The 27,032-nt window shown below is 38.6% G+C and overlaps 1 protein-coding gene across 1 annotated transcript in view; it reads right to left on the reverse strand.

The window, feature by feature from the left end:
- bmal1a (basic helix-loop-helix ARNT like 1a) overlaps nucleotides 1-24,304 on the reverse strand; it is a 29,922-nt gene extending 5,618 nt beyond the window's left edge. The window contains exons 1-18 of the mRNA XM_069685669.1: nucleotides 24,206-24,304; nucleotides 14,647-14,833; nucleotides 12,490-12,553; nucleotides 11,687-11,834; nucleotides 11,219-11,239; nucleotides 11,009-11,041; nucleotides 9,407-9,436; nucleotides 8,629-8,786; nucleotides 8,038-8,117; nucleotides 7,679-7,771; nucleotides 7,180-7,297; nucleotides 6,300-6,449; nucleotides 3,544-3,790; nucleotides 2,665-2,771; nucleotides 2,401-2,551; nucleotides 2,231-2,310; nucleotides 2,030-2,138; nucleotides 1,394-1,487 (exon numbers count right to left, since the gene is read on the reverse strand). Of these exons, the coding sequence (XP_069541770.1) occupies nucleotides 1,394-1,487; nucleotides 2,030-2,138; nucleotides 2,231-2,310; nucleotides 2,401-2,551; nucleotides 2,665-2,771; nucleotides 3,544-3,790; nucleotides 6,300-6,449; nucleotides 7,180-7,297; nucleotides 7,679-7,771; nucleotides 8,038-8,117; nucleotides 8,629-8,786; nucleotides 9,407-9,436; nucleotides 11,009-11,041; nucleotides 11,219-11,239; nucleotides 11,687-11,834; nucleotides 12,490-12,535 (1,665 nt within the window). The 5' untranslated portion in view covers nucleotides 12,536-12,553; nucleotides 14,647-14,833; nucleotides 24,206-24,304. The remainder of the gene's footprint in view (nucleotides 1-1,393; nucleotides 1,488-2,029; nucleotides 2,139-2,230; nucleotides 2,311-2,400; nucleotides 2,552-2,664; nucleotides 2,772-3,543; nucleotides 3,791-6,299; nucleotides 6,450-7,179; nucleotides 7,298-7,678; nucleotides 7,772-8,037; nucleotides 8,118-8,628; nucleotides 8,787-9,406; nucleotides 9,437-11,008; nucleotides 11,042-11,218; nucleotides 11,240-11,686; nucleotides 11,835-12,489; nucleotides 12,554-14,646; nucleotides 14,834-24,205) is intronic.
- Between the last annotated feature and the right edge of the window lie 2,728 nt (nucleotides 24,305-27,032).

Genomic DNA, 27,032 nt, shown 5'->3' on the forward strand with positions numbered 1-27,032 from the left:
ACATGGACACACTTGAGGAGGTTACTATGATGTTAATTCTGAGATCACAGCAGAATGAGTGACAGGTTTTGTGTGTTTGGTGGACAGAACACACCGTGGGCACCGTCCCAACTCCATTTCTCAAACATTTTCCTCCATACACGGACGTAACGGTCGCGGGCTTGTTTCCATTTAGTTTTGCAGGTTTCCACGTAAACTTCTAAAATAATCTTATCTGTCTCCAGCTATTTTGACAGGCATGTTTGTCGCTGTGTAGCAGTAATAACACAACGTACAGATGTGGATAACTGCAGACTTGATCTATCAGCTCTTGTACAAAACGTTCTGCCTGCTGCTGTGTTGAACCTGTCACATCCCCTCTGCCGCTACACTGCCCCTACCAGTCATGTGCATACTGCATCTTGCGTACAGGTAGCTTTAATTTTTGAGGATGTGCACAGCTGACGCACCAAACAGACACAGGGAACGTGCGGCAGACATCATGCATACGCGTAGTTAAAAGCAAGTATATCTCAGGCTTAAGAAAGCTTTTCCTGTTATTCCTATTGTGTCTGTTACATAAATGATCCTTTCATAATCAACAGTTCATATTTCGCCAGTGAAATCTCAAGTGTTTCTAAGGGGAATAAAAACTAAAGTTAAAAACTACAGGATTCAGGCTAATTAATGGATTTGAACAACAATTTGAACACATTACTCCGGTCCTCAAACACTTCAATGGCTCCCTGTATAATGCAGAATCACATTCAAAATCCTATTATTAGTCCTTAAAACACTTAATGGTTCAGCTCCAGAGTATATTTCTGACCTTCTTACAGACTACAACCCAATCCCACACCTCAGGTCCTCAGGTGGAGGTCTTTTAGCTGTGCCAAGAATAAGATCTACATCCGGTGAGGGGGGCCTTTAGTTACTGTGGTCCTTCTCTCTGGAACAAGCTGCCTGTTGACCTGAGGTCCATCACAACTGTGTCTACTTTTAAAACTAAACTCAAAACATATTCATTCTCCCAAGCGTTCGAATAGTTACTGTGTGTGTGTGTGTGTGTGTGAGAGATCGGTTGTGTAAATGGTTGTATGTGTGGCTTTATCTATGTTTTCATTTTATTCTCTTTCTACTTTTTTACTGTCTGATTGGTATGTGGTGTGTCTGATGTACATTGGATGCACATCTAAATTATTTGATTTTAATATGTTGTTCATGATTGATTTTTTGGGGGTATTTTTTGTATTCCTATATCTTTACCCCCAATGTAAAGCACATTGAGCTTACCTGTAATAAAATGTGCTTTATAAACAAAAATGCTATTTCATACAAAATTCCCATCTGATGAGATGTTATCAACCAACCCTATAAAGAAAATAAAGTGTGTATCTCTGTGTGCGTGTGTTACCTTCTTGCCCCCTGGGGAGCAGGTGTCGGGTGGAGGGGTGCTGGTGATGTTCAGCGGGCTGGAGCCACAGCTGGAGGGAGAGGAGCCTCGAATCCTGCCAGAGACACAGATGGTTGAAACGATTCTGAAATACACCTTCGCTAATAATGAGCTTCCTCTGCAAAAACCTGCACTGAGTCATAGGTTCTGGTTATTTGTAACTCTTATCCAAACTGGGGTGAAAAACTAACTCGTACCCCGTACTTTTTTTGTACAAGAATTTGAAGCGTTGCCATGACAATAAGTAGATATTTAATCTATCAGTGGAGACAACTGGTGTAATTTTGGCACTACAGCAGCAGTCTGAGTCAACATTTGCCTGGAGGATTCAGAACTGAACAGGAGATTCCGCAGTGCGAACACATTGTCCTATTTTACACTATTTCTTCATTTTCTTGTCTCATTTTTTTATATAAATGATAAACATGGAAAATAAAATGAACAATATTTAAGTTTTTGATGTATGATAAACTGATGGAACATTCCTCTGTGTCACCTCTGTCTCCATCATGTGTATTCAAAAATAGGCCACAGGGATTTTCCAGGCAAGGCCACCAGATGTTCGGGTATGAAAACATTGATTTTATCTGCCCTCACCTCTGGATCTCCATCACTTCTTCTGCAATCATTCGTCCAATCTTGCCAGCTCCCGCTCTTGTGCCACCGGGGATGCCCGGCACTGTCTGCAGCGCCCGCCTTCCTCCACCTGCCAATCAACAGAAAATAGGAAAATGAGCTTTTGTACACTTTGAAGATGTTACATAAAGAAGCAGTGTGCCTTTTGAAAGTAGTATTTACCCTCTGAGGTGAGAACACTGTCCATGCTCTGTGGTGAGGCAGCAGATTGAGGGTAGTCTGACCCTTCCATCATGGGACACCTGGAGAGAAAAACACACGTGAACATTTTCTGATGTTTTACATCTCAGTGTCATTGGTGTTACAGGCTTAATGGTTGGGTGGGTACTTACGAAACAACAGTGTTGGTGGAGACAATATACTCCACCTCCTTGGTCCAGGGGTTCATAAAGCTGAACCATCGGCTCCTCAGCGTGATGAAGGAGCCATCTTTGATTTTGAATTTGTAACAGTTGGTGTTTATCTTCTCTCTCATTTGCAGCACTGTGGACAGACCCATCATCATGGTAAGTGAAAACACATGGATGTATTAAAGACTCTTGTTTATTCAGTCACCATTAACAGCCATGTTATTTTGTTTCTCCCTCAGCGGGTACCTTGTCTGTGACACTCTGCCAGGTGGCCGATGTCGTCCTGGTGGAAATACTCATAGAAGGAGGTTCCCAGAAGCTCCTGGGGCAGGTAGGCTAGGATGGCTGTTGCTCTAGAGGAACACAGAGACAGACAGACGAAGGTGGTGTAAGTTTACAGCTGCTGGTGCGTGTCTCTTCACAACCATGTAGAGAACTAGTTCTCAAGTTCTCAAAATATTGATGTGCAGCAAGAACAACCCTCGTTTAGTGTCTTTTAAAGCCAGAATCAACCTTTTTAATACTACATAAAATGTAGCAAACATAAACTCATTATTCATTTTTGCTACATTCTTTAATTTAAATATATCGTGCTTTTCTTGAATTTATATAGAATCATATATATATATATATATATATATATATATATATATATATATATATATATATATATATACATATACACACACACACACACACACACACACACACACACACACACAGACACACACACACACACAGGTATTCTGGAGGTGCAGATAGGAAAGAAACTCCTTTCATTAAGAGGGAGCAGTTGTTCTTTTCAAAAACCAGTTCACCACCAAAGAGCTTCTTTCTTTTTACGCTGTGTATTCAGCTGCTTCTATACAGTAGACAAAGTCTGAGCCACTTATGGCCACTCCTCAAGAGATCAATGTGGACTTCTTTCCTCCACGTGTTTACAACAACACTGCACACTGCAGATTAAAATCGACAACTGAGATAAGTAGAGGAGGCTTAACTCTTTAGGACTTGGCACATGTTGAACTTTATATTGCTTTAATGAAAGTTCTCTAGGTCACAGTTGCGACCTTTGTCCCAACATAAACCCAGCTGAATGCCTCACCCTTCTCTTTTGTGTCTCACCTCTGGTCCACGAAGACAAATTTGCCGTCGATGGCGTGCCGGGAGACGTACTCTGTGGGCTTCACCCTAATGTCTGCCAGGCTGGGTTGGGGAACGATGTGGGGGTGCAGACGGCCGATGGCTACCAGGCAGCTCAGGTTGCAGCCCTCGTTGTCGGGCTCGTTGTCCTCGTCGAGTCCCATCTTTGTGGGCGGCCAGCTCTTCAGGTAGCCCGTGCTGTGGATGGTGCAGAAGCTCTTACGGTCTGCTGCAAAGACACAAGAAGTGAGGGAGGGGGACTCTGTTAGAGGTTATATCAGGAGTGGACTGTGACCATCTAAGTAGGATGCCATCCCCATGCTGTTTGGATGATGGGAGCATCTTACAGTTCAGTAAACTGAATCTGGCAGGATGCAGAGTCATCATTATAAAAAACAGCTGTATCTGGCTCCTAATTTAAGGGTAATATAACAAGATAACAAAAAAAAATTAAATATAGCGAGACATTTTCATTTATAACTATTAAAAACAGATGAGATGAAAGCAAAAATGTAAATACTATTAACATCTTTTGGTGACATAAGATGAATTTCATCTGTCTTAATGTGTCACTTGCTTTATTATCCCAATGTGCTTTTACATAAGATTAAGACTACTACTACTTATAATATCATAATCTTTAATACATACAAAAGTGTGTTTAAATGTACTACCATCTCAACAAATTTTATGTCAATAAATAAAAATACATCTGGAAATATTTTAACCAAAATACTGTTAAAAACATAAGTTCCTGAAATTCAACATATTATTAAATCTTTCTCTTCACAGTCCAAGGTTTAAGAATAGCACACGGAATGAGTCAGGTTAATACACATGCATAGGGAACCTTTTAGGGGATAACACTACAGACAGATGCATTTCAGCCACAATTCTCAGGTGCCGGTTGCATGTAACAACAGTGACTGCCTGTAGGACACAAGCACTAATAGCCAAACACACAGTGTGTGTGCCTGAACCTCATCCTGTGAGGACACAGAAGGGGGACTAAAGCTGCTTTTTCTCTGCTGACAAGCAGCTTTCTCTGTGCAGCCTGTGTAGACACGACTCATTTCTGAAGGTAACTGCAAGGTCCAACTTTAGCCGTATATAAAAAGGACACAAACAAGAAAAAACATTTCAATTTGTTGGGTCACTGTAAAATGGCTGGGGAACATTTCTGACCATTGATCCATAGCAAAGCGTAACATTATCATTTTTATGTTGAAAGAAGCAAAGGGACTCACTACAATTGGACATATATGATATGATATAAATATGAAAAAACTTAGCACTGAGCTATGTGTTTGGTATATTTTTCTACTTATTCAACAAAATTATGTTATATTTATCAAGCCTACTAATGCTGGAACAGTAGAGCAAGAGGCAAGAGGTGGCAGTAGGTGAAAAGATTATAAAAGCATGATTCCTACTTTGAAATCATACAAATATACACATCCAAATTGGTATTCTTGAGAGGCAGATAGGAAAGAAACCCCTGTCATTAGGAGGGAGCAGTAGTTCTTTTCAAAACCAGTTCACCAGCAAAGAGCTTCATTTATTTTCACTGTGTATTCAGCTGCTTCTATACAGTAGACAAAGTCTGATCTACTTATGGCCACTCCTCAAGAGTGTTAAAAAATGACTGTTCTTGTTCCCACTGTAGAACACAAGCACAACATCAGAGGGAGAACAAAGTTTGTCTGTATGAAATATTAAGCTAAAAACACTAAAAAATTCAACATGAATGGTGACTCAGCCAATCAAGAGTTGCGTGGCTGTGCTAGAATGGCCTGCAAATGTTCTCCTGACTATAAAGACACTTAGTTGCTCATGGAGGGGAACTGGAGTGTAAACTAACAGAGCACCAGCAGCCAGCCATATGTTTCATCTACTCTCAGGCCACTGCAGCGTTTATGACGCAATAAGCTGAAAAGAAAGTGAATGCTCTAGAAAAAACCTTCTTATATCCCATCTTCATTCTTCTACCTATCTCTCGCTGTGGTGAGACTGAACTGATATGCTGAGTAGTCTCACGTGACTAGATTACTCAGAACCAACGTTAACAGGGCCTTGTGTGTAATCGGTCTGTAAATGTACGCATTTAGACAGGATAACTTTGAAAGCATGGTAACAATTAAGTGTGTGATAATTGTATCTGATCAATCTGAAAAGAAATTTTCTATAAAGGTGTGTTGGAATTGTATCTTACGTTTAGCAGCTTCTTATCAAAAAGGGAGTGAACCTAATGACCACACATCAACTATCTCCATGCTGATAGAGAGATTCACAGCTATTAAACATGTTGCTGTGTTGATGAGTTACTGGTGGTTCTGTTTTCAAAAGCTTTTTTTTTTTTTGACAGGCCACTTTGGTTGAATAAGGCTTGAGTGAATAACGTAATACATGCACTTAAGGAGGCCAACTTCCTGGGTTGTGTAACTGAGACGCTCTCATGCCAACTGAGGTGTGATTCCTGGTTCTAATAAGGATGTGCCTCTAAAAATAGAAGGCTTTTGCTCTCATAAGAAGGTAACAGAAAGAAAAAAGTGCAAAGAAAAAGAGGCAAAAGCTGAAGGTAAATATGAGCCCTGGACTTCTCAAAGATGAAAACTAATGGGGATATGCTTTGAGCTGCTCAGAGCTGCTTCTACAAGGGCTGCTGGGAGAGAAACCTTTACATTTTAAGGCACATGGTGGATTGAGTGTGACTCATATTTAAGCGAGCAGTATTGTACCTTTTTTCTTAGAGCAGGTGGAGGGAAAGTCTTTGTCCTCTACTTTGACAGAGGGCCTGTTGCACTTCATCCTACAGAAAAACGACCGTCTGGCTCCAGAACAAAGTCTAGATGGACCGGGGGTGATGTCTGTCTTTACTGGAAGACCAGCTGCAAATACACACATACAAACAGTTAATACAGTTCATTCCCTTTTTTATCCCAATATAGTTACATTTGGAGACAGTCATCCTCAAGTTCTTAAACACAAAAACAGAAAAAAATGTATAATGTCTCCATCAGTCTAACACCCCTGTAACCAAATTCAGCTGTTCTTTCTACTTTAGGGGCCCTATTTCAGTCTTCTTTTAGCTGTGTTTGCCGTGTTTTAATTTAGAAAATGTATTCATCTATTTTCAGCCATTGGTCCTCTGCAGGGGGAGTTAGTTTGTTGTATTTCCTTGATATAGGTTACATAAATCCTGTTCCTATCTCTATCTAAAAAAAGATGTAAATTGCAAAATCATAAAATTAAAGCCATCTTTCTCAGAGCAACATTAAATCAAGCTTCTTTAGCTACACTGAATCATAATTTTGTGAATGATAGAAGAATTTGCTAACATTGTCTTGTGAACAAAACGAATAGAATTCAGCAGCAAACATGTTTTCAAAGTTTCAACTCATCCAGAACAACAGAATCAGGCTCTGAAATTCACTGAAAATATTTTGAGTGATGTCAGAAGGCAGCCTTGAGATTGGTGATAGCTACAGTTTAGTCTGTTATTGTGAGGACACCACAGCTTAAGATTGTAGCTCAGGGTGGAGGGAAGAAAAACACAGGAGATCAACATTAGGCAGATTAGTGATTCTACATGGTGGATGAGGATAAGTATTTTCGTACTTTTAGCGTCAATGAGCCTCTCTCGTGGGGCTGTGTCGGAAGAGGACAGCTGCTCTTTAACCTTGGCAATGTCCTTGGGGTGAAGGTAGTCAAAAAGGCTCTGACCTATCAGGTCGTTCTGGAGACGAAGAGAGAACGGGGGAATGAAGGGAGAGGGGAATAGAGGAAGAAAACATTAAACATAGGAGTAAGGACATCTACCTCTGAAGTCAGTGCTGTTATTCATGCTATTTTCATTATTGCTTAATGGTGCTGTTTCTGACGCTAAAAGTAACACTAAATCTTTAGTTTAAAACTGAACTGCTGAGACAGAGAAATTCCAACTTGAGTAATAACATTGAGTTGATCTGTTGCTTCTACACAGTGATGAAATGCTACTGATTTGTGAAGTCCTTTATGGCTGAGCAGCTTTTACTAACTAAACATGGTTTAAATTCATATCAACATCAGCCTGTTGAGTGTAAAGTGGTTAATGTGTGCACAAACGCAGTTAGCATACCTGGCTGTAATTGAGAATCTTGTAGACTGATTCAGAAACAAAGAGGATCTTTCCACGGTCACACCCAACCACAAACAGAAAACCATCAGCAGCCTGCATTGTCAAACACAGAAATAAATATGGGACATATAACAAATACAGTATATTTTCTTCTTACAGTGTGATATATGGTACATTATGACTTTGCTCTATAACTTGGTTATTTTGATATCATAATAAGCAGACATAACAAGGGATTCATGATACAAATTAATAGTAAAGTTTCAATACTTAAGTATTGTGCTAGGCTGCCCTTCTAGATTACTTACCAAAGTAGCCCTGACACTATTGTTATTAAGTGTAATGAGTACTGCACTTACCCTTAGTATCAAGTGCTTCAGTTCATCATCTGAGAGGAAGGAAGGCTTGTAGTTGGCCTCTGTGTATGGGTTGGCTGCACCTGAACACAAGAGTTAACACACTAGTCATACCGGATTTTACGCAAACAGCACCTACAGGTAACACACTTTGCAGCCCTTACCAAGCAGAGGGTATTGCTCTGCCTTTGTCAGTTCAATCTCATAGCAAAGTGAAAAAGCCCATCAAAATTCAAAACTCTTGTTAGTGTCAGTTGCCTGATTTGACTCATTGTTGCAGCTCTATATCTGATCATCTCCATTGTGAAACTTTTACCATTCACAAAAAGTAAGATTTGCCAAAGAGCCATAACAATAGTTACATTTCTTAAGAAATGTCCCTAATTGCTCTCTCAGCAGTACTGTGAGTATGGCATGATATCACTTTCAGGCAATGACTGTCCATGTCTTTGCAGGCTCTTATTTTTTGCAGATCAAATTTCACTTTAATTACTGATCAAGTCTGAATTTTACTTTTTAGCTATGTGTAGTACCAACCACACCTACCTACAATTCATCCCTCTAAATTAAGCAAAGTTACTAGTTGGTCCTAACCTCTGAGTGTCTTCATGTGTTGGACAGCCATGCGCAGGACAGTCAGCTTGTCTAGCTTGCGGGACATGGCGTTACAGGTGGGCACCAGTGACGCAAGCTCATCGATGAAGCTGTTCATTTTGTCCCTGCGACGTTTTTCAATCTGGCTGTGAGCCTCTCTGTGGAAGAAGGAGCAACAGGCGTTCAGAGACGGTGATCTTACACTGATTATTCTCCTCTTTTTCCATTGTGCTGGTATAATCCAATGAAAAAATGTATACAAAAATAATTTTGGTTGGATTTGAACAATTAAAAGAAAGTATCCTAAAACTGCAGGTGACAGAGAGTTATCCTTCAATGGCTGCATTCTTAAACTTCAGATTATCCTTCACCTCAGTCCAACGTGGTATAAATCAGCTAGCACAGCGCTAAGAAAACACTGCTCTCTAAAGATGAAAGATGAAAGGCCATTTTTGGTGTTGAGTCTCTCCTTTAGGAGTGTGAGAACACAACCGAAGGTCTATCCAAACGTATCTGTTCTGCCTTCACTTGCAGCTACTGAAGGGAGACTTCTTTCCTCACAAGAGAAAGAGAGCTTGTAATTTGCCATTAGGTATGCTTATACATTCCCACAGGTCCACATAATGCAAGGATCTATACAATGTATAAAGTTTCTTATTATCAACCTACACAAAGCTCCCTCTGTCCCCAATCAGACAGTGACATTTAATTCATGTAAAAGAGATGAGAAGGCAGGGGGAAGGAGAGACAGAGAGGGAATGGAAAGGAGTTTTTATACCTGGCATTCTTAATCCGGCCCTGTTGGTCACTGCAAAGACAAGCAAAGAAACTTTAGAGAGGGGCAATTTGCAATAAACTAGAAGGTTTGAGGTTAAACTTATAGGACAGGAGGTTATAAAGAGAGGAAGGGAAAGGCAGGGAGGGAATGGGGTCATAGCTAACGTCAAAGCTTCTGTAACCAACCTCATTTGCTGGTTTAAACAACAGGCTTATTGCCTGTTGTTTAAACCATCACCAGCTTATGTAACAAGGGTAATAATGCTCTGGGGTTATATTCGCCTGTACAGTCTGATGAATGATGTAATACAAATATGACGTAGTTTTGATTAAAGCTCTTTGTTTTACTTTTACATAACTGTTTGTGTGAGAGAGTGCAAAGAGGAGGATTTCCATCCGGCCCACTACAAACGCTTCTATCTGACACAGATTCAAAGATTTATTTCCTTAATCGAGAATTCTTGAATTTAAATAAATGTATCAGTTACCCACTTTCCCCTTGTGGGCAGTCCATGTTAAAGGGTCAGTTCACCATAATTACAAAAAAAAGGCTATATTTTACTAACCACCCTGTCTGAGATTTCTGCTTCCAAACCAAAACAAAGGAGCGGAATATTTGTCACTTTCTGTTCTAACACCAGTTTCATTCACTAAACTCAACTTTTTTACTTGAAGTCTGCTCAGTCCAGTGATCCAAATCAGATTCAGCAAAGCTTTCACTGTCTAAATTAGTCTATAAATTGATTCTGTTCTGAAGATAGTGAAGTCTGAGTTCCTGAAAATTGATCAAAATTGACGCTCACTAGTTGCTATGTAAAGCTACAAACTTAACAGTGCAGAGCTTGAAGTACTAAAAAAAGTATTTAGCTACTCCACAGTATACAACTACAGATATCAACATTGCAACATTGCAATTGCGGAGATGTACCATAACCGAAATTAAGAAAGAATGGTTTGACATTAAGTTCGTAACTAGTGTATTGTACTTTGCCAGGCAGTCCTTTGTCTAACAGTATTAGTTATTAATCCTGTATATTTCAATTAAAGTTTGCTTAATTGAAAATTATTAATAATAAGTTATATGGTGCACAGCAATTTTCAATTTTAACTTGTTTCAGTAACATTTTGTTACTCCTTATTCACATTCATGTATTCATTATAGCAAGATTTCTTCTGCTTTGAAGAAAACCAGAGATTTCAAACTTAACCACACCTGAATTTCATCTGTTCCTAAGCAACTATTTAAATGTGACATATTCTATTAAGTTACTCAAACAAATCAGTCTGCTCAAGTGGGAGTAAGCAGGAAATAGACTTTCTGGAAAGAGCTGCCGTAGTTGAAACAAACTTCAATTCACCACAATTGCACAGATATGCTGTGCAACAAATTCAAAAGATGTAACTTGGACGAATAAAAACCAAAACGATCTGCTTTGGTGCATAATACTTGATAGGTGTGAAAATGGTTTTGATCATTTTAGCAAATAGGCCTTTTAAGTTGGGTTTAACTGACATAAAGAGAGCTGGACCATTTCACGACAGAAATTGTGATAAAACAACAGCAAATACAACTGTGAAAATTACAGAATTGATGGTGCCTTACCTTCCCAGTTTGTCTTTGTCTGGGTCCATGTCACTGAGGAGGAACAGACAGAGATATGGTTTAGAACAACAACATTAGAGAACATTTGCATGACAAGAGGACTGCATAAAAGTTCAGAGCTTAAGGGTTAACTGGGTTCAATAGGTTCGTTTTTCAGTCTATTCAACATTGCATGGTGCAAAATCAATCAAAAGTCATGTTTGAACTTACTCAAATGAGAAGCCATCAATTCTGCAAAGAAACACAAATGAAACCATCACTTTTTGTCATTGTGGTATTGATAAATGTGACAATTGACAGTGTAAAGGGGTTAAAAGCAACATGCTGAAGGTTAATAGTACACAAATCTTTTTAGGGTCTGTGACAGACTCCGCACAGTCAAAATGATTTCCTGCCTGATTAAGTCCATCCATTGTAAACTGTGGTTCTCTACAATGAGTCATGAGGTTAATTAGGCCAGAAACGCTGCATGAGTTTTTGCTCTATTGCCTCTCTTTCCTCTTCCCATACTGCTTTGCAGTTCCCCTACTTTCCTCCTTTCCCTTTTCCAGCAGTCTTTTTTCACTATTGATGTCATTTGTTCCCTTTGTGTCATTTCCTTCATTTTAATTTCTTTGTTTCATTATCATTCAGTTATTATTTCTTTCCCCCTTTTTTTCGCCTTCCTGGCACTCTTACTGGTAGTCGGTGGTGCTGCCCTTCCTCTTGCGGGTATAGTCCATGCCAGGCGTGCTGATGGAGCTGGAGATGAGGTCGGTGGAGCCTGGGGACATGAAGTCAGTCATTGTAGACGAGATGTCCATCCTTTGGTCTGCCATCAGGTCATCTGCAGAGCAAAGGCATATTCTGTATTATAGTTGAGCATGAGTTTGTGGGTTGGTGCATGTGCTCAGTAATAGGTATTCTTACATTTTAGAGTGGAAGTAAATTAAAAAATTCTGGGTAAAATTCTTGTAAACCACACCGTCTTTACTTTCAATTACATGGCCACAAAACCTGAGGGTGGAAAGCTTCTACTTCAACAAATAAAGCAAACTCAAAAAGCAAGAACAGACTGTATCCATTGGTATAGGTTAAAATGCTATTATGCAAATAACATAAGGGAAAAGGGCAGTCATTCTATAAACAGCAACACTCTATATACGGTAAGATGAATATCACTCCAGTATTAATCATCAACAGGGGGACTGTTGATTGCAATCGCTGTGTGATCAAATATGTAAATAAACCGCCCTCTCATAATCAAAGCATGCGCAGGATTAGTCATATCATCTTTATTTACTGCAGAACTTGGCGAGCAAAAAAAATCCCTATAAAATCATGATAAAAGCTGGAAAAATTCACAGATACATGAGTTTCACAAATATAGACAGACGTTGTGGTGGCAAATCTTAAAAAACATTAACAAATCACTAAAAGGGATGGAACACATATGGAAATTAAAGATAAAAGGGAGTGTCCCATTATGAAGTCACACTCACCACAGATGTTCATCACAGCCTCTGTGTTAAAATCATCTCCTTCCATCCACTCTTGAGCCCTCAACTGTTAACACACAAAAACATCTGTCCTTAGCTGCCAGACCTAGTAAGAGAAGAGTCAATCCGAAACTGTGCTAACAACGACTAACATTTCACAAACACTGAAAGAACACGCACGCACTTACGCACAAAATCTAGGTCAGAAGTAGAGGCTAAACACACAGGAAGCCCCCATTGTCTTGGTAACTGCATGTATAGAAATATTGTATGTCGCTGTTATATTTCACAGAGATTTAGGTCATACCATATCGGTTAAATGACAGACATGAATCTAAGTCATAGTGAAATGATTCACTCATTTCAACCCAGAGAAATGATTTGTGGTATGTTTCAGCTTAATCTGACCAATTTATATGCAGAAAAATAATAATGAAGACATAATAACAAGTATTCAAGACACTGTGAGACTTGCCTTAACCCAGCTACCTAGCTAAATTATTGAGTTACTTCACTTAAAGAGTAACTTGGCACCAGGAAGCAAAGCAACATTTCACGGTCCTCTCTGGCTGAAACTTTGAGGCCTGTTTCATCTCTGACCAAGTCCTGTGGTCTGTTGCACCTGCAGCCACACCCACTATGATGTCACAGTGTATTGACACTCTTTGTCACTTTCAACATTACATTTTTATATAACTAGTGATTTGAAGTAGGTGTTGAGTTACTGTTTTATTAAATCTTTGTTATTTATCATAATAAGTCCTTAATTTTTACATGCAAACCTATAACTGCAATTTTTTCAACTATTAAATTACTTTAACTACAATTAGGGATGCATCGATATCACCAAGTACAAGTACAAGTACTTACATTTGGGTACTTGCCGATACTGATATGGTACTTAATAATATCATTACAGTTCTCATAATGACTTAAAAAGAATGTCTCATTGTCATCAGATGTTCCTCACTTTCTGACTGTAATAATGTAAATCGACAGAATGATGCAACTGCAACTGTTGCTGACATTTTAACACTCAATTTTGTTTTACTTAACAAGCAAAGATGACACTGTCAAACATTTTACTTTTATGTAACCTATAACACATTCAGTGGATTTCAGTATAACACAACATACCACATATAGTGTAAAAAAGGTCACGTGCTGAGCACTCCCATTGCTGAGTGCACCTGAACGCAGCACTACGCAGTGCTTCAGGGTATGGCTGCCATTCCTGGGAAGCAATCATTTCTATCATTTTTATCTAATATGATACACAGATCTACAGATGCACTTTAACTGTAGAGGACTTGCTCATAAGAGACACATCCCTCTACATGTCACTGTTAGACTCCAGGAAGCAGTGTAGTTTATACACTTCAATGATAAACCTGTGAGTGCATATCATGCATGCTTGCTCTCTCTTTCTGCCTCCGTCTCTTTCAGTATGTTTAACATTATTAAATTAAATACACTTGAAATGATCGCCTATCACCTCAGTGTGTTTGCATGTGATAAAAAAGCTCCGACCTTCTGGGAGGCTTATCAATTTGCAGGAAATATTACTCATTCCTATTGATAGTAACGGCTTGAAAAAAGGTACAACCTATTAACTGCCAAAAATACCACTCAGGCAGAAAGAAAGAGATAAGTGCAGAGGGAAACAAAACTATTTTTTATTAATTAATAAATTATGTGCTTTCCATTAAAATAAAAATGACATATTTATTATAAATCATCAATCTTCGGTCTACCTGTAGGAAAAAAGTTGCTATATATTACAACACGCACTTGATCGGGAAGTAAATGGAAACTTTTACTGAAGGAAAATCTATCTATCTATCTATCTAATCTACAAAAATCTATTCATTTTAAAACCTCTACAATGACCATCAAGCTTTTGATATCAGTTCCTCAGCATGAACAGGCCAGATGAAATTAGTTTTAAGTACCTTAGTAAAGTAAGAGTAGACCTAGCAGAATGAAAAGGTAAAAAATACATCTTTTTGTTTTCTGTTTATGTATTAAACTCCCTGGCAGAGCTCACATGAGTCAGACTAATGCATAAGATCAGTAGGCAGCATTCATTGGTTTAAAATCAGCACTCTGAAATATGAGTGGGTACATGCTGAATATTGAGAACAGAGCTGCATTAGTTACCTGGATAGGAAACTGGAACAGGTCTCCTGGACGGGCCTGGTAGTGTCTGGATCAGTCTGGTCTGTTTCGTTTTGATCTGGTCTCAGTATGGTTTGATATGGTCTGACCTAGTTTCATCCGGTTAGATGCTGTCAAGTCTTCCCTGATATGATATGATCCTTAAGCAGCTGGTGCAAACAGTCTATCCCTGTAGAGAGACGAAAAGAAATCCTTAACAAATCTAAAAACATATACATCACAACACATAAACAATGCCATAAACAGTACAAACATAACACAGAACTTTATAAACAGCTCAATGGGCCTCATTCACTAATATATGCATAGAAATGTTCATACTCTGCGCACAAAACAAGTGCATACGCAAAAGCACCGTCGGATTCATGACACATGCGCACCGTTCAATTTTGTTCTCACTACGTTGCATGTTAGTGAATCAGAATCATTCTAAATTGACAAGTGCGTGTCCGCAATCTGCAATCTGCATACTACCACAACCCATTTCTCTATGTAAAGGACATCCGCTCGTCGTATCATGGAGAGAGTGGTGAGGTGAAGACAATTTGAAGACAAAAAAAAGTTGCAAGAGATGGTCCAAAAGGGGAAAAAAAGAATTTCAGCACAGTGAAAATTAAGGAAATAAGGTAGAACAAAACAAAGTGGTTCGACATCAAGGTGGACACAAAAAAATAATCATGGAGCAAAAAAAAAAAAGAAGGAACAAGGTGGAGGACAAGAACCACCTGATCTGACAGCGCAGGATGAGAGACTGTTGAATGATCCATATCTGGAATTTTACCACGCACTGAGGGTGAAAGTGACGATATTCAATAAGAACCATCTCCTAAAAGGTAATTAATTTGTGCAATTTCATGGCACTGATGGTGGGAACGGTGGATGATTTAAAGTTATTCAAAACTTTTACATTATTCTTGATTGTAAACTAAGACTTTAATTTAAGATTATTTAAATTATTTATTTATTTAATTAAAGATTTCAATTATTATTGATAAGAACGAAAGGACGTCAATTCATGGTTCTTTAATACATTTGGTCAATGCGGTTTTAATTGTTGTTGTATATTAAAGGCTTTTTTTAGATGAGTAGTTTTAATATATTGTGCATTCGGCCTAAGTTAAAAGGGTGTGTGTTTACATTTTCTGAGACAGCCTGTCCTTCATCATTTGTGTGTATGCATGGTCTGGGGAAGTTCTAAATTTGTTCACAGAGTACGAACAAACATTAGTAAGAACATATTTATGAATCCCAGATTTAGGCGTCAAACGTTTGTACGCATCGTTTAAGCATAGTTTGTGCATACGCACTGTTTGTGAATGAGGCCTGAAAAATGTCATAACTGAATCTAAGCTGATTTGATCATTTCCTGAGCTTAAAGCATATTTTGCTTTATTCTCTTTATTCTAACCAGAATTTGCAGGGATGCCTCTCTTATTTGCATTTTTCTTATTAGTAATTATTTCCCAACCCTGCCCTTCATGAATATTATACTGGCAGACATATCCCTGAACTTGGAAATGTGTGAATAAGCTTTGAATATGCCTCCAACTCCGAAGACTTAGCCAAAAACATATTTTAAGTCTTCTCATTTGTGAAAAATTCTCAGAAGACTAGAAGGCCTGCTTCAGCACCTTAAGCACTGTTGACAGCTCCGCTGATTCTGGCAGTGATGGCATTAACATGACCATGCTACAGCTGTCAGGGACTCCCTGATAATCTGGTATTTCATCAGGATTGGCATAGTTGTGCAAGCTAAGATGAGCTCAACTAACTTCACAGGAAAGTTGTTGCTGCTTTGGTCCCTTTTACTAAACCTAACCTAGTATTGTAAAAAGGCACCAAAAGCACTTGGTCAGGTACAGGAAAAGATCAGGGTTTGGGCTAAAATAAAATTCTATAGGCCTACTACTTTTGAATACAACTGATTAACCCTGTCAAATGGCTCCAAATTTACCAACATGACACCTGCAACCATAACATGCACTGCACTTATATAGCGCTTTTCTAGTCTTCTGACCACTCAAAGCTGCTTTTACACTACATGTCACATTCAGCCATACACACACACATTCACACACGGATGGAAAAGGCCTAAGTGCCAATCTCCAATCAGATCTGTGCACATTCATAGAATGGCTATGCTATGCCATCTGGAGCAATTTGGGGGTTCAGTGTCTTGCCCAAGGACACTTCGACATGTGACTGTAGCAGTCAGGGATCCAACCCCCAACCCCCAACCCCCAACCGAAAGATGACCGACTCTACCACTGAGCCACAGCCGTCCCATAACAATTTGCCTAAAGACTGGGACTAAAGCTTCATGTCCTGAGATCTTCACCAATTAATATTTATCCATGTAGAAGACAGGAGAGGTGTAGAATGTTGTTATATGGCAGTGTAGAGCTAGATAGACTTACAATTATAAGTATGATAAGGAAAAATCTTACATCAGATTGCTACACAGCTGGTGAGCTATTAGTGATAACATCTGCAACCTGTAATTTGTTTACTAATGAGATGCTATTTAGCTTAGAGGGAAAGGTTTCTACTGTAGGTAGTAAGTTACCAAACCTGACATTTACAAATAAGGTCAGATGAGGTAATTACTCTATTGAATGAATGCCTTCCTTTGGCTCATGTGATAACTGTTCAAAGGGGTGTTCAAATAGGCGTCATCAATGCCTGAACTATTTGTTTATTTCATGTCAAAGTGTCCGGTTTTTCCTTGAATATTAGGCCTATTGTCTGTCTGCAGAGGAAAGGACACAATCTTGCATCCTTCAAGCTCCCATGAAATCAAAACAGATGTTCAAATGTCCTTTCCACATATATCTTGCACTGATTTTCACCTATATGCCAGTAGCCAAACAATGACAAAAAAGTTGTTTCATGTTGGTGACTAATCCTACACTTGGAGTCATTTACTGTGTCTAATGAAAAAGATTTTTTTTGCCTGCCCTCAACACCACATGACACAGAGCCTATGGCACTCTGATAGCTTTTTCATGGGAACTTTAATAATAATAATAAAATTGTTAATTTAGGAAAATGGTGACAATAAAAGCCAGCCTGAGACTTTCTCTGAGGGTTTTAAAAAAAAAACACACTTTGGGCGGGCCACCTTCATGCAAAAAATAAATAAATACACAGTTCAAGAAGCACTGTTGAAGTGTACTAGGTCAGGGCAGGCTCGGTAAGCTCTTTTACTGGGACAAAGCTTTGGGCTAGAAGGGGAAAACCACTATGTCATGATTGAACACTGAAAGGAACTGGTGCTGGAGTGGAAACTGGGTCAGCCAGTCTCTATGGTCTCCAAACCAGCCAGCCTCAATTTCCATCCACCACCTACTTCTACTTCATCAGTGAGTCAGCAAGCCATTCAGCTTCTTTCCCTGTTCTACACTTCTCACCCACTCACACAGCCAGGAAGCAGCCAGCAAGCCTGTTCATGAAGGGTGGAAAGATCCAGGCAGCACATCAGACACCCAATCGCAAAAATCACACTCCACCCCAAACAAGTGATAGAAATAGTTTTGTAGGAGGGTAAAGATTTTTCCTTCTTTATGTCGATACAAATACTTCAATACTACAAATACGAACTAAAATCCATAACTTTGTATGTCAACTCTTCTTTTTTCACAATGAATTAGAAGTGATAGGGGTCAGATCTTGCAAGCTTTTGTGTGTGTGTGTGTGTGTGTGTGTGTGTGTGTGTGTGTGTATATAATGGTTACCGTGGGTAGACTGATAAAATGTAAATATGATGTCGTATATCAATTATAATGGATTTTCTGTAAATGAATGACACACTGTACCTATCTCATCCTGAAATCCCCCCCCCCCAAAAAAGATATTGCAGTATGTTAGTTTCTTTTTAATATTGTATGGTCAGCCATAAAAACACACCACTTCATCAGACAAGGATATGAGCATAGATCTTGAAAAGAGAATGATGAATAATTACTGGATACAAAGGCTGTGCACAAAGCCATTATCCATTGTTGGCAGGGAGAACACTAATTTAGTCCTGCTGATTTAGCTCACACTACCTTCTGTGACTAAAATAGCTGTAACCTTTTTTTTAATGAATCACATTTTTGTGGTGGAGCAATGCTATCTAAAATGAAGCTCACCGCAATTCCCTGAAGGACTGACAACACTGGTGTGGTGAAGAGCTATTAATAACATGCTAACTGCTAACAAGAGCTGCCGGTGCATGATGATGACTAAACAATAAGTAGGAGATACAAGGTGTGTTTTGTATTACACTGGAAACTCTGATGACTGCTCTTTTAGCCCTCCTAGGTAAGGCTAATTTTGTAATAATTAGAAAGATGTCGTAAGAAGCAAGCATTTATGTTAGCTAGAAGGGCACTCAAAGCTCGCAGACTTACACCATGGCCAGTAACCAGTCTTCTATGATTTGTAAATCTGCAAGCACAACCAGTATGAAGAGATGGATGACAACAGACAAACCAAGAAAAGTTTCTCAGAGAGGTGTTGTTAGCCCACCAAAACCAAAGCAGCCATCACAGAACCAAGTGTTTAGAAAAATACTGGAGGAATGGATCACTACTCTCCCACAAGATATTCCCTCATTTGGTGTTTAGATGACGGTGATGGAGAGCACTGCCTAACACAGGTGTTAGGTTGTTGAGATCTGGAGACTGCAAAGGCAATGGCGTATTATTCACATAATTTTCATATTCATTATAGGATAAGGATGACAACTTAGAACAACCTTGTAATGATTTGCAGTGACTCTTTTGCCTAAGAGTACAAATGCACCAAAACCGTGCCCCCAAAAGGCCCCCCCCACAGGCATAAAATTACTGCTTATTTCAGAGGCTGATTCAGATCGCCTTGGCCCATGCTACATCCTTCTAAAAATGTTCCAACTCTTTGTGTGTGCGTCTGTTTTTTTGTGTTTTGTGATATGGATCCCCCTGGGTCTGAAATAAAGAAATAAAGTAAAGTCTCTTTGCTGTATTCAGTTATGTTCTACATCTGTTTATTTTGGTTCAATTTTTTCAACTTGCTGTTGCAGTTGTCTGTGCAACCATGGCTACCACAGAAACTAAAGCAAGCAGAGGAGAAGGGATGGATCAAGACATTGTATGAGAGCAACTTTGGCTTCAAAGTCTGATCATCCATTCCAGGACAACAAAGAAGTTTCATGATACTGGTAAGCAAACTCTGTTTCAAAGTTTCATCGGCTCTGTCAAGCTGTATTATTGGATTATATTTCATAAATTGTAGACATGTATCTGTACATATCTGATTAGACCCCTTTATTCAGGTTGAACTTGTTGGAGCGACCTGAATTAAATACATTTTGGACTTTCAAAGAGTTTGTCCTGACCCTATCAATTTTTTCTAAGCAACATCTTTCTGATTGTGGGGCCTTGGGATACCTTTGATCTGTTCGACCAAAGAAGCTGTCCGATAAAAGTGGCATTAGCTGCCTCATATCAGGTATGAGACTTCATGCCAATATCCTGCCTTGTTTGACTTGGAAGGGTTCATTGGTTATGATAATTCATTACTACCCATCTAATTTACCACTTCCTCATGGTATTTTGAATCGTTTTCCAGGAGAAATCTCTGGATACTTCTTTTGTGATGGCATCTTTTTAATGTTTAAACATAATTGTGAGTTGCTACAGACTAAAGTGGAGCAGGGCAGGGCAAACACAATAAACTTTGCTGGCTTACTGTGTCAGAGCAACTGTGATCAGAGCCAGTGATGTTGGCACATACCCAGAGTTGTTTTCATATACCAGGAACGGTACAGTTGAAGGTTTTTCTTTACCATAAAAATGTGTTCGAAAGTTTGAGTTCATCCAAAGTGAAGAAAGCACCTTTTGCTCGCCGCTACTTATCTAACAAGCTTACCAAGGCTGCTACTGAATCTGTCCAACCCACCAAAATTATAATCAAGTACTTCTGACCATGTGACCAGTATATGCCTATATTCGCTTCCTGTAATCTGGAATGAAATAGTCTGACATTTTGGAAATTTAGAAAAATTATTGATACTGTGTCAGGGTTTCAGTGTATAGCAAGCCTGCCAACTCGCCAGGTCCAGATGACCCGCTGCCATGCTCAATCTCCGTTTTTTTTCCTTGTATATAAGATGTTTTTGAATACTACAGTTACAGGGAGGCAGTTCCGCTGCAAACAAAGGTTATATAATGAGAAGCTAACAGAACTGATTCTGTTAGTTGAAACATATCATTAAAGGAAAAAAAGCAGATCTTAGATTATTCTTTACCCTCATTGGCGTAGAGTGACCCTGAATCCTTGACACTTACAACTTTCAGAAGTTAAGGCTAGCAACCTTAGCTAGCTAGTAGGGATGGGGACGAATATTCAAGTACTCGTTGTTTGACGTCATTATTCAAGTAACGTTACACTACTCGCGCACCTGCGCATGCATTGTTTTCAGCTAACGTAGCTTAACTCAGCTAGCTTACATGCACCATGTCGGCCGTGACCAGGAAAAATGATGTCTGGAAGTACTTTGACAAAAAAGACGACGATAACGCTCTGTGCAAGATATGTGGTGTCAAACTTGTATGTCATCTTCATCTTCTCATATCATTGTCTGACGTATGTTTTTTTAAGGTAAAAAAATATATAATTTGCGAGTACTCGATTACTATATATATACTAGGTAATTAGATTACTCAAATATTGAGATTACTGGAAATGCCCATCCCTACTAGCTAGCCAGCAAAACAGTCAGTAATTCCAATAGGGTAAAGTGCAAATACCCCTAAACTGTTAAAAACAGTCAAATATAAATGGTAATTTCAGAGGAGAGTAGTGACTGCTTACATTAGCTGCTACACCTTATCAACTACTGCAGCCCTGCTTCAGGCTGGTGAAGATGTGGATGGGCAGCTGGTGAGCAAGTGGCCCTTGGTAACAATGTCGTCAGAACAAGAGCAGTCCAGTATAGATAAAATCAGGGTTTCATTAAGTAAGGGCCATTAACTTCATTAACAATACAGTTGATAATGTACTTTCCTCTATGAGCAAACTCTGAGAAGAATCTGCTTACATTTTCCTACTCAGGGCTTGTGAACATGAAGACACAATTACAGTATAATCAAATGGAATGAAACCCTGCCATGTCATTTCTGTCCAGTAAATACAAAGCTAAATAAACCAAAAGGAAACAGGAAATGGCTAGCTTGGCTCTAATGTAAGATAATCCATATAACCGAACAAATGATTATTAATCAACATGATGTCGATTAATGTATAGGGGCCATTTGTCAAATTATTTCTCTGCCAACACCAGTTGTAAGGCCATCAGAGCCTCCAGGAAGTTGGTGGTCCTGTTCATCTTCTTATCCAACTCTCACACTTTTCCTTCAATACTGCTCTCACAAAATCAGGCCACCACACTTTTCTTTTCTGTTCAATAGAGCATCTGTAAGCATAAGCCCATTTTTTGACAAAAGTAGTAGTTGTTTGTCCTTCCTTTGGTAAAGAGGATCCCTAAATCCATGATTCACCACTATGTGTTTTGACTTATTTTGCATATTACTTTTATTCTCAGACTTTGCATGTGCTGTGTTTATTTAGTCATACTTTTATCAATATATGTTTGCCTCATGCAAGCTACTGGTAAAGTTTTTTAGGATTGTTTTCTGAGAATACCAAATACCTCCATTTCAAATGAAATTTCAATCTAGACATCTGCATTTTGTATTTTTTTGTAGTAAATCAACCAAGGATAACATTGCTAACAGCAACAGACAGAATAGCAAGCATAGAAATCACAATACTTTGAATCACTTTAGTATTAAGTATTTAGTAAGTTATTTGATATCACAGGTGGCTAGGAAAGGAAGCAACATGCATTTAATTTCATTCAACAAGAATAGTGTAATAAGATAAGAAACGTGTCTCATATCTTGAATTTAGCTATTAGGACACCAAAAAAAAAACATGCAACATGTAACATAACATTATGGAAGCCCAGCATCAGATTGTAGTCTAACAATATTACCAGAGCTTTTTGATACAACAAAGAAGAATACCACCTACAGCTACTACAATAAAATGTGAATTCCACTGGGTTTTGTGCATCACTCATCCAGAAAAATCATATTCCAACATTTTCAGTCATGGTAGTTACGGATGTTTAAAGTAATTAAAATTCACAAATCAACATCATTTTTGAACAATGTATTTCCATGAACAATGGGTTTACTAAAAGAAATGGCTGATTCGTTGTTTTGTTTCCATGATCAACAGAATCAAAATACCTTCGTGGCAGCATCGATCAACAGTGATAAGCACTAATGTAGGTTGCTACCTGTATGAGTTAAAAATAAGTCTTGTAAGTCCAAGTCTAAGGTTCACAGCGGATGTCTTTGCTGTCATGAGACAGTTAATACATAAGCTACTGATAACATTACAATGCAGGCAAACATATGAAAGATTTTTACGGAAATGAGAAAACACAAGTTGCACATTAACAATACAGCCAATAAATTATATAATTATAATCTCTTGAAAAACATAAAAGCCATAATGGACTGTTAGCCCACTTCTGCTTAAATCTTTTCACATCAAGAGTCCTGAAAAGGATTCCAGAGAAGATCAAGTACCCCCATTGGAAAAGACTGTGCCCCAATAAAAATCCAGTGTGTGAGCATCCATGCTGGCCAGTATGAATCATAAGATTTGATAACAATAGCAAAATATATATATATTCATCCTAATGGAGACCTCTAAGGCCCAAAACCCAAAGCTTCAGCTTCGACCCAAGTTTGAGACCTCTACTAAATCATAAAACTGGTGCACAATGTAACCAAATCCCAACGCACAATCATGATCATCTGTTGGCAACCACTGCGGACACTGCAGAAACCGAATGGTCGCCACATTTCCGCTGCCAATGCCAACACTATGTCACGATATTTCATAATCAAATACTAGCCTTGTGTTTCGAAACAGCTCCTGTGCCGGTATGGGTTGCTAACACACGTTACGGTTTCATTTAAAGAGATGTGCGATGAGGGCTTTGAAGGTATCGCAACAGGATGTATGCTGTCGAAGAAACCATTTGCCAGATATCCACCAAGGCCTGTTTACATCGCTAGCGTGCTAGCACGGGTTAGCACTCTTCTCTTAGTCGCTTGCGCTAGGGTCACGTTAAGTTAACATTTAACGAGCCCACAAACCAACACTTACCTGTGCGTTAGCTTCCTTAGAGCCCCGGTATTGGCTGGCAACACTTAAAGCTATCCTGGCATACTGATGGAGCGGTTTCCCAACCTTTTATTCATAACAGCATATATTCTTGACTAATATTAGCGTACAGCTGCTAGCTAAGGAACGCTAAGTGTCAAGACTTGGCCAGCGAGCTATCGTCCCTCCTCCTGCTCTAGAAAACACATTGACATGACCACGGAGCTGGGAAAACATCGACGATAACCATCACGGCTTAAAACCAAGCAACGTCACCGAAATACAAAACAGATAACCCGCATTGTTTTCATTGTATTCATTATATACTTACACCAGGTCCCATGAACTTAGTCTATCCATTGGACGCCGCTGGTAAAATGTAATAGCAACCCACAGAACTGTGACATAAACGATTTTCGATCGGTGACCCAGTTTCTCTTCACCGTCATGCCTGTCGGACCACTAACCTAGTTTTTCAACCAATGGCGTGTGAGCTACCACCGGAGGTGCGCCTCTAGCCAATGAAACACGAGCTCCAGCTGTGGAATTATGATGGGCGTTCTAGTTGACCAATGAATGCCAGGGTAACACGGAATGCAGAGGCTACTTGTGTGCGAGAGTGTGTATGGAGAACACTGCATTACGAGTCATCAATTTGGTTGGTTTACAACACGAGCCGACCCCGTCCCTTTTTGTCATTTGATTTATTTTGATAATTTAAAACAATTTAGTTGGACCCTGGGAATCTTTGTTTACTTATTTTTAATGGTTCAGTATGAGGTATAAAATCAGGGTTGACCCAGTGGTCTTAGTTGCAGTGATTTATACTACTGGGCAATAGGTGTCGCTGTGCATTTATTTTTATTTAGTTTGTCTATAATTTTTAAGGGAACATAAGCCAAAGTTGATTGATGAAGCTTCCTTTGCCTCGTTACTTAAAGGCCTAGAAAGTTGTGTCTACATGCAGGAAGTGTATGTTGGATTTCAGACATTGAAAGAGCACAGAAGTGTTGAACTGTTGTTTTCAAATTTGCATTAATAAAATGGTGTACTTTGTTAAGAATCATTTAAAGCATCATTGTGCACTTATGCCTTTGTCTTTCTGACTACAACACTTAGGCAAAACTGATAATGTAGCCTTAAACAATTAATCGCCATGCTTCACTTTGATGTTGTATCATGTGCTTATGAATGCTGACAATGTGAGATGGGAAATTCTATGGTGATAATATATATTTGCTTGAATATTTGTAGTGCTTTGTACGAGTACTATTAATCAGGTGAAGGTGAACTTGTCATTCCAAATTTGATTTATTGTGATTTTAGACAGATTTGCTATCAAATGTAATTCCTCTATTGTTCCTATTGTTTCAGTCAGGTTCTATGGCTACCAGAACATGTACATTGATGATCCTTTAGGACATTTTTTTTTTGTTTCATGTATTTGACTGAAAACTGAGAAACACCACCATTATCTCTTTTCCACCAAGTGGAAAAGAGACGTGCAGGCATTGATCACCATTTTTGCCCACTGGGATGCCCCAAATCACAAAAAAGAAAAAGGGAAAAAAATCTGATTATTTGTGATGGAATTTAATATTAGTAAATATTTCACTTGTTCTCCCTTGAGTTCTCTATAATATTGTGTTAGTAAGTCAATATCCCGGGTGAATCTGAATATATTTGGACATTTTGTCTTCATTGGACTGTTCACATTAGGGCGTGACAGAGTAATTCTGACAGTAATTGTTCAATGCCCGTTGGGATTCTAGACAGTAAGAGGGTAGAAGTATAGTGCTGATGTTCTCATATTCTCATTAAAATAATGGTTTTGACAAAAATAGAAAAAACACTGAACTTGTTTTTCATGGGGGAAAAAAGAGTAGAAGACATATGTGGAAACAAGTTGGTGATTTTTTAGGTAGCTCACAACAAAAAGTAACATTATGATTAGTAGTGCTAAAAAAAGAAGGCCACTATCAAAATTAGTTTTCTCTAATCATATTTAACATTTGTATGATTTTATTACATTGTACTTTATGGTTCAGTGCTTTAATTTTACCTTCATGTCCCATTACCACTTGAATGACATTCCTAATTCTCCATCTTGAAGACACAAAATATGTGGCAACAAAAGTTTAGCTCAATTAAGCATGCAGAACTCTGAAAATGACCAGCTCAGGAGAAACCAGCTAATCAGGAAGTGATCATGAATCTGGTCTGACTGCATACTTTAAACTTCTGTCTCTGTGCCCTACTGGCTTAAACACATCTTATATCACACACTTGTTTTGTAAGAGTAGCTTAACCTGATTTTCCTAATGACGAATTTCTGTGGATCTCCTGACCCAAATTAGTGAACGAATCAATAAGTAAACAAGGTAACAAGAAGAAAACTGTTTTGGTAAGGGTCCTCAGCTATACAAGCGCAACCCCTTTCTTAACGTTTAAATACATTAATCATAAATAGGTTTTAAAAGTTCAGTGTTTTGTTATATCAAAACTAAGTTTACTTGCCCTACAGGGAACCACTCTCTGCTAATAATAATACGATAGATCAAAACAAATATACAAAAATGACACTGTTCTTTATTTTGAGATCTTTGTAATATGTGCCACTAGATGGCAGTGTTGGGTCACATTAAATTAGAACGGTATAAAGTTAAATTTCACATCATTTTGTTGTAGGGCTGCTGAGGCAACTTGTTTGCTCTATGATTATTTGTGCTGTTTTGTTTATATGTTTTTTTTACTTTTAAGCCTTAAGTTTTCCGTCAAAGATACAAATTGATACTGATACTGGAGAGATGACTAACACCCCTATCCTCTCGAGCAGAGTCCGTGTGGCATTCACGAGAGTTTAGAAAAAACACAAATCCATCCATTTTTTTAAACATTCTTTTATTTTTACCTTTTTACCATTTGCTTCCCCCTTTTTTTTCCCTCAGGACACTTTTTTGAGGTGTAAGGAGGAGTTTTTTTTCTTGCTGCCATCACTTACGATATACTTCAATCTAGCTTTTCCTACAACATGGCAACAAAGTTGCAATCGAATGAAAAGTTTATAAGAGGTCTGTGTCACCAACATGCGATGTAAACAGCTAAATCGGTAAAACATATGCAAATTACAAATTACAGTAGCTTGTAAAATAATGATA

Source organism: Semicossyphus pulcher, unplaced genomic scaffold, assembly GCF_022749685.1.
Source record: "Semicossyphus pulcher isolate SPU_LCO1_2020_fin unplaced genomic scaffold, fSemPul1.0.p SCAF_8, whole genome shotgun sequence".
Classification (NCBI taxonomy): domain Eukaryota; kingdom Metazoa; phylum Chordata; class Actinopteri; order Labriformes; family Labridae; genus Semicossyphus; species Semicossyphus pulcher.